This window comes from Penicillium alfredii, assembly GCF_028826965.1.
Source record: "Penicillium alfredii strain IBT 34128 chromosome Unknown utg000004l_segment0_segment0, whole genome shotgun sequence".
In the NCBI taxonomy this organism is placed as follows: domain Eukaryota; kingdom Fungi; phylum Ascomycota; class Eurotiomycetes; order Eurotiales; family Aspergillaceae; genus Penicillium; species Penicillium alfredii.
Window position 1 is genome coordinate 1,799,752 of NW_026622701.1, and position 12,748 is coordinate 1,812,499.

Here is a 12,748-nt window from a genome sequence, read left to right on the forward strand (position 1 = left end):
GCATGATCGCGGGTTTTGCCGATGACGTCCTCCACTCCATACATCACCATTGCATATCCCCAGGCTCTCAACACTCGGTGCATTCTAACTATTCTCGGCCATTGTGCTCCCCGTGTTGTATTCTCCTTCTTTTAGCTACTGGCTTTCTTTTTGAAACCCACATTTGTGGCTGCTTACTCCCTCATTTCCCCGGTAGACTCCTGGTCTGTTGCTAGCTGCACTATGCAGATGAGCTAGACAGAGTCCAAGGTCGTGTTTTGCCCACCGCAGGAGTGTTAGTGAACCAGTGGAATATGATTCATAGATATCGGGCTCCTTTCTCTCCTTCAAAAAGCAGGGCGAAGAACAGAAGGGCGGGTTCTATGAAGGCAGACGCATACGGTGAAGCCATCATCCATGGATCAGACAACCCGGGGAAGTCCGGATCTCATCAAGGAAGATGCGGTCATATAAAATCTTTAATTCCATGGTCAGGCCATCGGGCTGCCATCGTCGAGCTCGAATAAAAACCTGAATCTCCCCGGAATGCGTGTACGACGCCAGAATCAGAGGCAGCATAGATCCAGTTGGATGCTGGGATAGGCAAACACGAAGACTCATCTTCAACGCCCGTCCACATACTCTTACTTTCTTTTACTTTACTCATACACTCTTCCTCCTGTCTCCCCCACATTCATACTTTCTCCATCCACCACACACCCTTTACACTCAACAACATCTTAACCATCAAATCAAGATGGCACCCACGATCCCGGAGAAGCAATGGGCCCAGGTCGTCGAAAAGCAAGGCGGACCCCCGGGGTACAAGCAAATCCCCGTGCCGACCCCGGGCCCGGACGAGGTGCTCGTGAAGATCAAGTACACGGGCGTGTGCCACACGGACCTGCACGCCATGAAGGGCGACTGGCCACTGCCAACCAAGATGCCGTTCGTGGGCGGCCACGAAGGCGCCGGTATCGTGGTGGCCAAGGGCGAGCTGGTGACCAACATCGAGATCGGCGACCACGCCGGCATCAAGTGGCTGAACGGGTCCTGCCTGGTGTGCGAGTTCTGCCAGACCACCGACGAGCCCCTGTGCGCTGCTGCCCAACTCTCGGGTTACACCGTTGATGGCACGTTCCAACAGTATGCCATCGGCAAGGCGGCCCATGTTGCTAAGCTGGACAAGGAGATCCCGCTCGATGCGGTTGCGCCGATCCTCTGTGCGGGTATTACGGTCTACAAGGGCCTCAAGGAGTCGGGTGCTCGGCCGGGTCACACGGTTGCGATTGTTGGCGCTGGTGGTGGATTGGGTTCGCTGGCGCAGCAGTATGCGCGCGCTATGGGACTGCATGTGATTGCCATCGATGGCGGCGAGGAGAAGCGTGTTATGTGCGAGAAGCTTGGTGCTGAGGTATCTACTTCCTTCTCCACTACTTTTACATTACCCTGGTTCTAACCCCATCCAGACCTACATCGACTTCAGCACGTCCAAGGACCTCGTCGCCGACGTCAAAGCCGCCACCCCCCAGGGCCTGGGCGCCCACGCCGTGATTCTCCTCGCCGTCTCCGAGAAGCCCTTTGAACAGGCCATCGAGTACGTGCGGCCCCGGGGCACCATCGTGGCCATCGGCATCCCCGCCCACGCGTTCCTCAAGGCTCCCGTGTTCGAGACCGTCATCAAGATGATCGACATCAAGGGCAGCTATGTCGGAAATCGCCAGGACGGCGTCGAGGCCATCGACTTCTTTGCGCGCGGCTTGATCAACGCGCCGTTCAAGACTGTTCCGCTGAAGGACTTGCCGAAGGTGTTTGAGTTGATGGGTATGTGTTGGCCTTTGCGAGAGCCCTTATTCCCTTGGTGTTATGGTAATCCGTTGCTAATTCATGTGATGCAGAGGAGAACAAGATTGCCGGTCGTTACGTTCTTGAGATTCCTGAGTAAATGGGATCCGATGTGTTTCTCTCCGTGGGGTTACGCATGTTTATAGAAGAGACCGTGTCTTCTGGGGAGCAGGAACAGACTTGAGATATCGATAGTGAAGTACCACACCTCGAATGGAGGTAATTTATGAGAAGCTCAATGAACCCGCGATGTATCACGATCCTTTCCATTGTCAATTCATAGTCTAGAGGACTTGATTAGTGGCGGCGCAGTTCCTGTTTGTATCCAAGCGTGGCGATGAACTTGTCAGCGGAAAAGCCTCATCTGTCTTGGGACTTGATTCAAAGAGATGGTCCCAAGCAGCTCCATATCACCAGCCTTTGCGGGGGCACCATGATCGAGGACTTGGGGGGGGGGGGGTTCGGCGTCGGTGGATCTGGCATATTAAGGCTTGCGAGATATTAGGAAAAGGGGGAAAGGTATATTAAAAGGAGGGAAGCTGAAAAGAGGAAGACCAAAAGCTGGGCTTGTTCAATGTAGTACAAGGAATCATACAAGAGGGGAAGGATAGTTCAGATAGAATGTGAGTTATATTCGAATTGTAAAGGCAAGAGAATTGGTACACTCAACACTCGAACAGCAAGACATGTATTCTAGCTGTGGACCAACCCAGATCCATCTACTTTCTACGCCTGCACGCGCAGGATCGACGTGATAATACAGCATGCAAAAAAAAACCCCCAGCTATCCATATCAACCCAACACAACGGAGACGAAAAGCCACCAGGGCCCGGCACCGTGGGATGATACAAGCAGGTAACACAGGACCATGCCGAGAGACAAGGGGAAAAAGAGGAAAAAGCCAAGCAGCATTTGCCAAAAACACAAAAACAATGGCAATGCGGCGGACAATGCAGACCCAAACCAGGCTAAATATACACATCCAAACAAGGAACTAACATGCACGCAAGGAAGACAAGGCCTTAAAATCAAACTGCCCCGGGACCTTTGTGATTTGACTGATCGAGAAGCAGCGTAGGCTTGATATAGTCTTCGTCAAGCTGACGGAACCAAGCTCCATGGTCTCCCGACGCGCCGCCAGAGAAGAGATCCCGGATGGCATCCCGGGCGCTGAGACCCGGTTCCCGACGAGACGGTGAGACGCTGGTCGATGTCATGTGGGGGAGGCGGCATGAGAGGAGGGATGGGAAGGAGAGCGCCGCAGACGGGAGGCACCGCCAGCGGCCGGCGGGAGGTCATCATCGGAGAGGGCTTCAAGGTCAAAGTCGAAGTCGTCAGGGTGGATGGGTTGGCTGGTGCGGGCTTTGCTGGCAGGCGGCAGGCCAAACTCATCATCACTGGCCGCACTGCCCATGCTTCGGGTGCTAGCTCCCCCAGGGTTGAGCAGCGCTGTAGATGAGCGATCACGACGCGACTGTGTGTCCTTGGGGCTGTAGGCGGCGGAGTACATCCGGGTGTGGCTCGGCGGCGGACTCGGGCGGCGGCTATTCCCACTTGAGTAGCTGTCATTGCGCTGTCCGGGCCCGGCGCGAGTCGCATTGCTGACGCCATCCAGCGGGATGGTCGAGTCGACACGACGCGGGATATAACCCAGAGATCCACCCGAGCGCTTGTAGTAGGTGCCTCCGTTGGTGACTTCAATGTCAAACTCGTCGTCAGAGTCGACCTCTTCGACCACGCCGGTCCGAATGCCCATGATCTCCAGCATGCGAGCAGTGGTTCCTCCAAAGATAATCACGGTCAACACGACAACAACCAGGACCGTGGCCCGTAGTACCGGCGCGTTGACACCCGTCAGGCCCGCGGCCAGCGCTACACCGACGGCACCACGTAATCCAGCCCAGAAGAGCATTGCCTGGTATGAGAACGGCAACTCATCAGCCACTTCCATGCCACGACGACGCGCTTTGTATCGGATGAACCAGTTGATGGCCTTGGACAACGGGAAGACTGCAAGGTAGCGCGCGAGACAAATACCGAAAACCGCCACTAGAATAAACAGCGGGTTGAACTGGAGATTGGCCTCGACAAACAAGTCAAGTCCCAGGTAGATGAAGATAAAGTTCTCGGAGAGCTGCGCCATGACTTGGAAGAGATACTTGGTGGTCAACTGCGTGCGGCGGGACATGTTGTAGTAAGCGTAGTGCTTTAGTGTGATGCCGCAGAAAAGGAGCGACACAATGCCTAAACACGAGTCAGTTGTTAGTTGTGTATCCCGAAGACTTGGCCCTCTAGTCAAGCCGAAATTTTACGCCAAAACTCACCGGACAAGTACACGCCGTTGGAGAAAAAGTAGCTGGCGTAGGCGGTAAGAATGATCAAGCAACTTTCAATCTTGGGCACGCGCCGCACAAGGGTATACTTGAGACCCAGCGCGGTTGCGATACCAGTGACAACACCGACCAACATGCTACCAAAGAAAACGAGCAGGAAGAGCCCGATAGCCTCAAAAAGGTTCAAGAAGCTCAGAGACCCGGCCTCGCTCTCAGCATATTTCTGAGCCGTCTCGAACAGCACAATGGCGACAGCATCGTTCAGGATCGATTCGCCAAAGATCACCGTGTAGAGCTTGGGCTCGACCTTGTAGAGGTTGAAAATGGCCAGGATCGTGACCGGATCCGTGGCAGAAAGCGTAGCGCCGACGGAGATGGCCTCAACGAAGCTAATATTCAGCCCGTCCAGCGGAACGCGCGTCCAGATAAACAGGACAAGCCCCAGCACGATAGCGGAGATGAAGGTGCCGGCAAAGGCAAAGGTGAGGATGGTGCCGATATGGCGGAAGAAATTCGATTGGTGGAGCTCATAGCCCGAGGCTAAAATAATCGGTGGGAGGAGAAGGTTGAAGAAGAACTGGTAGTCGAAGGCGACGCTGTCCTGGATGTGGGATTTCGGGGTCAAGCGAATGATCAGCCCGACGAACATCCCTAGCCGACCGTTAGCACAACTCGATCTCGAAGTGTTTGCCCTCCCATGTTGCCGCAGAAAAAAACACTGCACATACCCGCAAAAATTGACAGAACCGTCTCGTGGACCGCCTGGATCTTCCTCTGCTGGAGGATATAGCTTGTGAACAGGGCGAACATCAACAGCATGATCATGATAAACAGCGCCCAGGAGCTTGTAATCTCCTTGGAACCCGCCTCGGGAGCATCTGTAAAGCGTATTCATGGTCAGGCCTTCGTTTAATATAGTATACCGACAATTTCACAAGAAGCCGAAGGGGGAGGGGGATGTTAGAGGGTGTGCACGCGTACCATCAGGGTCGGTGTCTTCGGTCGCTCGCCCTGCAATCAAGCCATGCGGTTAGCTCGTCATTTAAGTCAAGGTGCGACAGTAAAATAGACCTGACATGCGCGATGCCGGTAGGGTAGGGAGCGACGTACGAAGCAGGGCGTGAAAGGCATCGCCCATCACTTGGCCGGCCATCGCGACGGAAACCTTTCACAAGCACCAAGGGTCAGGGCAGATGAGAGCGGAGAGTTCACGCGCACAGCGAGATGTGTTGCTAGAACCAGGTGCACATAATCACCCAGATAAGGCAATAAGGTGGATATCGAGGGGACGGTCTCGGGTCGGTTAAGGTGGTTTGGAGTTGCATCGGAGGGACAGGTTGCCCGGAGTGTGACCGGGTGTGGTCATGTAAGGAACCGTACATATTACGACGCCCGAGTTTAGCGGGGAGGACCAGACAAAAGCGGTGTAATGTACATGACGTGTGTTGTATATACATTACTTTACATACCACCAGACATCACCTTTAGTGGACTCACCTCGCAAGGATTCGACAGGGTCCACCCTCTCTTCTAAGCATCTGGAGAAATTTAACAGCTTGAAAAGCTCCGTGAAAGTATTTTTTTTTTATATATATAAAAAAAAAGAAAACATAACAATATAATTCACTTGTTTCACTTGAACCAGGTGGCTGGAATGGTCGCAGTTGGGGATCGATATAGTTAATCGCAGCCTTGTTCCCTAGCTATATACTCCCGCTCAATTACTATTTCCCTACTTGTCCTTGACCTTTGCCTGACTTGGTGGCGTTTAATATGCTGGGGGTTTAAGTATTTAATTAAGGCTCACTTGGAATGCATGCCTTCTCATTTCTCATTGTTTTGTATTCTTATATTGAAAATTGTGACACGTGGGCAGGTTAGCCCCAAGGAACAATGGCGAAAGCCACGGGGCCGAAGAGAAACCAGACACGCAAAAGCTCCAATGGTCTTTCTGGGAGGGATACAAAATGCAAGTACAGTAAATGTCATTGTTTTCATGTCACACGACACCCGCCAAAGCTACCCACAGCCGACCTGAGCAAATGGACCCACATTCTCCATACCAACATCGTCAAGCATGTCTGTATGACCGAGAGATAAGTAAGGATCCAGTTAGGGGACCGACACCCATGCTGAAGTACTTGATAATTACCGGGATCCTTCTGCTAGCCTCTTGGTCAACCATGCAGCCACGAGTGCCGCACACCCGCCGAACCGGAGCACCCATCCTACGCTGTCATCCCACGGCACTCCGCGCGGCTTCTGGGCGGCCTTAAAGATTGCGCTGCAGATGAGACTGGATAGGATCTGGGGGAAAGAGATGGCCACGTTGTGTAAGCCTAGGATAATGCCTGCCTGGACCAGGCTCTCGTCTGCGTCGCCGTCCTTGGGTCGCCCTGTCTCGAGATCGCTGTCGTGTAGCTGATGATCATGGTCATTGTCATCATTCTCCACGGAATCTTGGGGTGATGCCGGGGCATTCACACCAGTATCGTCGGAGGTGGCCATTGCCGCTTCCCGACGACGTAACCGCCGGTCGACGTCCATTCGAGACACCTCGGCTGAAATCAGAGCGAAAGGCGCCCACATTGTCACCGCCCACGAGATACCGACCAGCCCGACGGCCACGGACCCCGCTTGGTGAGAGTAAATGAATAGCGTGCTTAACATGCACACAGCGAAAAGGACATGGGACAGAAGCCATGTGCGGCGAAGAGTTAAGCCCGGGATCTGCAGACGCGACAGCCACGTTGGCTTTCCTTCCACCGAGTAATCTTTGACTGGAGTGGAGTCGAGCAGCGGCTCCGATGCAGTGCCTGTCGGCATACTGGAGAATGACAATCTGCGGGGAAGCACGGGCTCCTCTTCCTCGGCTGTAGGTCCGTCTGGGGGCTCGTGGTTCCGGGCAGTGCCCGCAACTGGTTTGTAGGTTGGAACCACCAAAATGGGAAGGGTGAGGTTGGCAGCGAACGAAATGATTGCGTAGATAAGGAGTGCAAAGGTCCCAATGCGCGTAGCATCCTCCCAAGCCTTATCGATCTTATCGCTGGGGAGATTCGGATGTTCCGCGAAAATCGGATTGACGTACAGCTGCCCGATGTAGGTTGTCGAATAGAACAGGAACGGGAACCAACCCACCCACGCGGCCACCTGCACCTCACAGACACGGGCAATCTGAGGCGGGAGATTGCGCACGGATTTGAAGACCTGTCGGAAGAAAGAAATCAAGCCCAGGTCGGCCGAGGCCGGCGGGCTCTCCAGCCGGGGATCCCGTTCCTGGATGTAATAACAGCTGACAAACAACGTGGCACCGAGGGAGATGGAAGCAAGGGCGCAGAGCACTTTGAACTGCGTATTTCCCAAGAACGGCAAGGCCTTGGGCAAATCCATATAGCCAAAAATATACCCCAAGATATTGCCAACGCCCAGCAGTCGACTTGCCCAGGCATTGGCCAGCTCCTGCTGATGAGCAGGGCAGTTGTCGACGATGAAGGCCCTAATTCCGGCTTGCACTGTGCGATCGTAAGAAACAAAAACCAGACAAGACCAGCGAAGAAGGGAGAGACAGGGGGGCACAAACCAGTATTGATAGAAAAATCAAGAGAATACATAAGAATAGTCGCAACAATAATAACGAAGGTCTTGGTTGCATCGGATTGCGGACTGACCCCAAAGATAGAGAGAAACCCGCCAACAAGCTCCTTGACCCATGCGAGAGCCAGCAACGACACGATTGTCGCCGCGCTGCCCACCAGCATGAACGGCTTCCGTTTGCCCCATGAGATGCGGCAGTTGTCGCTGCGGATCCCGATATATGGCTGCACCAGCGTACCCGTCAGAGGGCCGGCTATCCATACAAAGGCAAGGAGCGACTTGCTCATGCCGAGGGAGAGGAGGAAAGGCTGAAGATGGTAGGTTAATATTGTTCTCGGAAAGATAGTGATAAAGGTATGAGAAACATGGGCTTTTGGGTGGGATCGCAACTTACTGATCCATTGGACAATTCCACGGACCAAACAATCTGAAGTCTATGCCGAGTCCCGAGTTAGTACTCCGATACCAAGAAACAGTACGTCCAGACATATCCAGAGAAAGAGACATAGGGAAAAAAAAATCATGCGCAAGGAATAGAACTCACCCTCCAATAGACAAGGTCAACAAGAACAAGTACCACCCGCTCTTAGACGACTCATCAACATGCGGCACGGCGCCCGCAAGCGGGTCCTCCTCGTGGTCATCGCCTGCATAGCTTGCAGCCATAAGCGGGGATCTCTCGTCGGCAGCTTGTGTAGCTGTATTGACTATGGTATTTGGAGAGAAGTAGATTGCAGATAGATCGCGGTGATAGCCAGGGGGTTTGAGGTTCAGGGACACTCAAGGAATCATGTCATGAGAACTCTTAGCAGACTCTCAAGATGAATCTCTGTTCAGGGTAGAGTTCTTGGGAGTAAAGATCGATGAGGTCTGAATATAGGAGGTCGAGGTCGTTGACTGATTGATCATCGGGTCATCGGGCGTGGGGTGGTGGTCATCCAGATGGGGCTAAACACCTCCGCATCGCACGCAACGACATAGACCAGAAACTGAGTATGTCGGAATCCCACCGATATTACCGCAGCGATGTTTGAATTGCTGGACAGCTCCACGATGATTTCCCAAGGGAATGGTTCACACCACGTCGATGCAGGGCAGCTGATCGACGTCAGCAGCTAACACGTGACTTGGACGCCTTGAAATTCTGAGTATAGAACAAAACAGAACTGGGAGAGCGGAGGGGCACTTTTCAAGGGATTTTTTATTCAATTCACATGAGTAAGAAATGTCTATCTATATTGTTCCTAGTCAAAACCCGAGCCATGCCAACGGCTCTTCCATTCCCGTCGCTTCTCCTGGACAATGCCCGATGAAAAGTTCCCAGGCACCTCTTCCTTCCAACCCCCCTCATACCCTCCCCTGGCTCTCCTGATCCATAACAAGCGCACGATTCTCTTTCCAACCGGCAAATGGTTGCCACTTATGTGCCCGTACCCGCCAGGCATTCTAAGTTCGCCGATGCCGTAACGCGTATCGAGTACGACGTCACAGCAGGGCGAGGTGTTCGCATAACAAAAGCACAGAAACGAATCCAATAACATCAACAGAAAACAAAGACAAAGGAGAAAGCATGCTAGGTGGGATGAACGCGAGGCCGCAGAATATTCCCATCGGAGCAACAGACAAATCGCGTAAGACCGCAATGGATGGATGCAATAGGACAAAACAGTGACTCCCCGGACCCAAAGCGCCGAAATACGCCTGATGACCCCAAATCAAAATACATGATCGCTTGAGCGCGCAAGACCGTTGGAATAACGAAACAACAGTGCTATGCTATATGATACATCGCACGTGTACTTCAGATATGTTGCTGAAGCAGTTGGGGGGCGATCATGTGGGGAGCAACCATGGTTGTCATAGCGGATGGCATGCTCATGGGAGCCGGCATGGTTGTCATGGTGGGCATGGGGACCATGCCTTGGACGTGCTCCGGCGGGGAGAACTCTTCTTCCGGGGAGCCAAAGTCGTTGCCATCGTTCTCCAAGTCCTCGTCATGTGCGAGAGGTGGGTGGCCATCTTGCTGTGCCTCGTGGATGCGACGATGCCTGCAAGTAGGGTAAGAATAATGATCACTGCAGCAAAATAGGATATGCTTACTGTGCGAGGTTATCGGACCGCGAAAACGCCTTGCTGCAGTATGGGCAGGGGTAAGGACGTTCCTGCGTGTGGGTTCGCACGTGCCTAGACGCCCGAGTTAGTCGGCGGCTACAAGGATGCTCATCACACAAGGGACCATGCAGATCACCCCCACCAGAGAAGGGCCGGGTTCAAAAATAGAAATCAAGCTTACCGTTTGAGGTGTTCTAACCTCTTGAAGAGTCTGCCGCAAGACGGGATCGGGCACGAATGGGACTTCTGCGGGTACGGTCCCAGCTCCATCATGGTGGCACTCCGGGCACGACGAGCAGGACCAGGGCCTGAACGGTCCGAGCGACTGGTACTGTTCTGAACGGTCGTCTCAAGGCCCGTGGTGGTTGGCAGGGGCGCGAGTTCATCCGTAGGATTGGCTATCGGCAATGGCTGCTGGTCTGCATGATCCTCAACGTGTTGCAGCGGCGTACCATGGCGGGACATCTCCTGCAGCAGGTCCTTTTGCGGCAGCATCGCACTTGGGTATGTGCGCGCGAGGTCTTGGTGAGCTTCATCGCCCTCCGCAACCGGAGCCACGGAGCTAGAAACCGAGCGACGAAGATCGCTAGGTTTGTGAGCAGCGTAAGTAGCTGGTTGAGATGATGGAGTCGTTGACTGATGACCTGTCATAGCATGAGTGCCTGGAGGGATCGATGATCGTCGTCTCCGCTGTTTGTACGTCGGAGAGCCTTCGATAACGGGATAGGCATTGGACGAATAGGACCGAGGCGCGGCCGGGTACGTGCCGCCAGCTAGATTGGATGGAGGCAGCTGCATCATGGGATTGTAGGTAGGCGCATTGGAGAGATCAGGGATCGCGGTGTAGAGGCCGGTGTCTTCGTTGGCAATGTACGCCGGCTCCGCACCGAGCCCGACCGAGTGCTGCGGTGGGGTGACCGGTTCGAAAGACAAACCACGGTTGCTGTAGTCTTCAAATTGTGACGAGACGAACGAGGGCGCGGGCGAGTACTCGTAAAAGGTCGGCATGGACGAGTGTCGCTGGTGGGTGCGGGCCATGGGTATTCCGTTACGGTCGTACTGAATGGGGCCGTACTCCTGCTCGCGCTTAATGACGCTCTGAACCAAGGTATTCGACAGGGGCATCGGTTGGTTGCTGTACATCGGGGGACCAGAATCGTCCTGAAGAAGAGGGATCGCCGGGGGAGCCATCTGGGGAGGAGGCATTGCGTCAACGGTCCGAACCACGGGGGAGCTGGGCTGGCCATATGTCGTACTTGCGTGGGCAGCAAACGAGGACGAGTTCGCTTGTTGAGCCTTTGTCAATTGCTCGTACAAAGACTGGGACGAGTCGAATTCGAAGGACGAGGCGGGTTCGCTGACGGCGACCGTGGTCGCCTCCTGGCCCATCTTCTCACGCTTCAAATCCCGTTCCAATGCATCCAGGAAGAGCCGGTCGTGGGGCACGCTATACCAGTAGAACACCTTTTGCTTCTTTTGTGTCCGGATGCAGTTGTTCTTGTAGAGGAAATCCAGGAACGCGCTTTTGGGTTCCTCCAGGGTCGCATCGGTGCCGGCTTTGAGATTTCGCAGGTCGGAGAAAATGCCCTCCTCAAACTTCTTCGAGTTCTTGACGGGGCGGCCGAAGGCTTGGAATCGGAATGCGAGACATCGGACAATGTCGGTACCCGAGATGTGGAAGAGGTTGCTCCTGAGATAGTTCGTCAATCACCCACCCCCTTCTTTTTGGACAATTCGAAGCACGAGTGAACTCACCAGAGAACACAAGAGATATAGTCACCAGTGGGAAGGAGGAAGCGACGGATCAGTTGATCCGGTTGCCAATCAACCGGGGCAGACAAGAGGAAGTATTTCACTAGTAAAACAGACAGTCAACACATGATACAATACAGCCAAGTTAGCGACCACATACAGTTGTCTACTTGTTGCAATGCGACTTGCGCATCATGTGGTAAGCTCTGTTGCGCCTCCTGCGAAAGCATGAAGGTTTCCGGTTTCTGTGGCGGTGGCATAGGGGCACCGGGTTGAGGATACATGGTGGCTTTTTTTGCTCGCGAACTGCTCGAACCATCAGCGGCGACCGGGAAGGCGCAGGTTGATAACGCATGCGCAAACAAAGCCGAGAATCCCAGAAGCGATCAAAGAGCGTTGAGATTATTTGCGACTCCACTGAGACATCCAAGACCAAACCACAAACTCACCGTCAGGATGATTCGACGGTCGGATCACACGCGAAGATCAATTTTCACAAAACCAGACAATCCAAGATGTTGGTAGATTGTATATGTATATCTCCAAAAGGGGGAAAGGAAAAAAAAGGCAAAAGATAAGTACTTGGAACAAGGTTGGTGGCAATGAGCGATGCGCAACAAATAGAGGAGCCAGCCTCGGGGGTGTCCGACAAAGACAAAGACACAAGAAAGAGAGAGATGTCAGAGACTGAACTGGACCAGCCGGGTTGCAAGCCTCTACGGAAGGTTGAATTCTCGCACAGCGGAAGAAGAAACGAAGGTGAAGAGAGGATTCAACGGAGTCGGATATGTTATGGAGGGAAGAGAAAGAGAAGAGAAGGGGAGGGGGAAGGCCTACACAACGTCAGTGCTAATAATAATCCACGAAGCGCCAGGACCCTGGTGAGGGACAGGTAAGGGACAGGTATGGTATGGGTGTACTGTGGATTGAGAGGAGAAATAGTGGTAATTTAAAGTAAGTTACATGTTCCCTCCAGTAATATACAATACCAGACACGTCATCGAGTGGACTCTCTGGGTCACGGCGGGAGTGCCTGTTGTGACCGCTGGATGGGGGCGAGGGGATCGCCGTGATTCGTTCTTGGGGGTTCGGTAAGGCGGCTTTTGATTTCTTTTTTGCCTCTTCCCATGTA

The 12,748-nt window shown here is 53.6% G+C and overlaps 4 protein-coding genes across 4 annotated transcripts; 1 reads left to right on the forward strand and 3 right to left on the reverse strand.

Moving 5' to 3' along the window:
* Window positions 1–736: 736 nt before the first annotated feature.
* NUU61_002334 (zinc-dependent alcohol dehydrogenase) lies at window positions 737–1,924 on the forward strand (the record flags this gene model as incomplete). Its single annotated transcript, XM_056652916.1, has 3 exons — window positions 737–1,393; window positions 1,449–1,803; window positions 1,878–1,924. 3 exons carry the CDS (start codon window positions 737–739, stop codon window positions 1,922–1,924), a joined length of 1,059 nt encoding a protein of 352 aa, XP_056513983.1.
* Window positions 1,925–3,038: 1,114 nt separating this feature from the next.
* NUU61_002335 (bifunctional K:H/Na:H antiporter NHX1) lies at window positions 3,039–5,311 on the reverse strand (the record flags this gene model as incomplete). The annotated part of the gene is made up of 5 exons (XM_056652917.1): window positions 3,039–4,069; window positions 4,150–4,809; window positions 4,887–5,036; window positions 5,140–5,169; window positions 5,230–5,311. 5 exons carry the CDS (start codon window positions 5,309–5,311, stop codon window positions 3,039–3,041), a joined length of 1,953 nt encoding a protein of 650 aa, XP_056513984.1.
* Window positions 5,312–6,306: 995 nt separating this feature from the next.
* On the reverse strand, window positions 6,307–8,418 carry NUU61_002336 (putative sucrose transporter; the record flags this gene model as incomplete). Its single annotated transcript, XM_056652918.1, has 4 exons — window positions 6,307–7,670; window positions 7,739–8,060; window positions 8,147–8,186; window positions 8,297–8,418. The coding sequence occupies 4 exons, from the start codon at window positions 8,416–8,418 to the stop codon at window positions 6,307–6,309; spliced, it is 1,848 nt and encodes a 615-aa protein (XP_056513985.1).
* A 1,135-nt stretch (window positions 8,419–9,553) lies between these two features.
* Window positions 9,554–11,900, reverse strand: steA (sexual development transcription factor SteA; the record flags this gene model as incomplete). The annotated part of the gene is made up of 5 exons (XM_056652919.1): window positions 9,554–9,800; window positions 9,853–9,936; window positions 10,046–11,554; window positions 11,620–11,719; window positions 11,777–11,900. 5 exons carry the CDS (start codon window positions 11,898–11,900, stop codon window positions 9,554–9,556), a joined length of 2,064 nt encoding a protein of 687 aa, XP_056513986.1.
* Window positions 11,901–12,748: the final 848 nt, after the last annotated feature.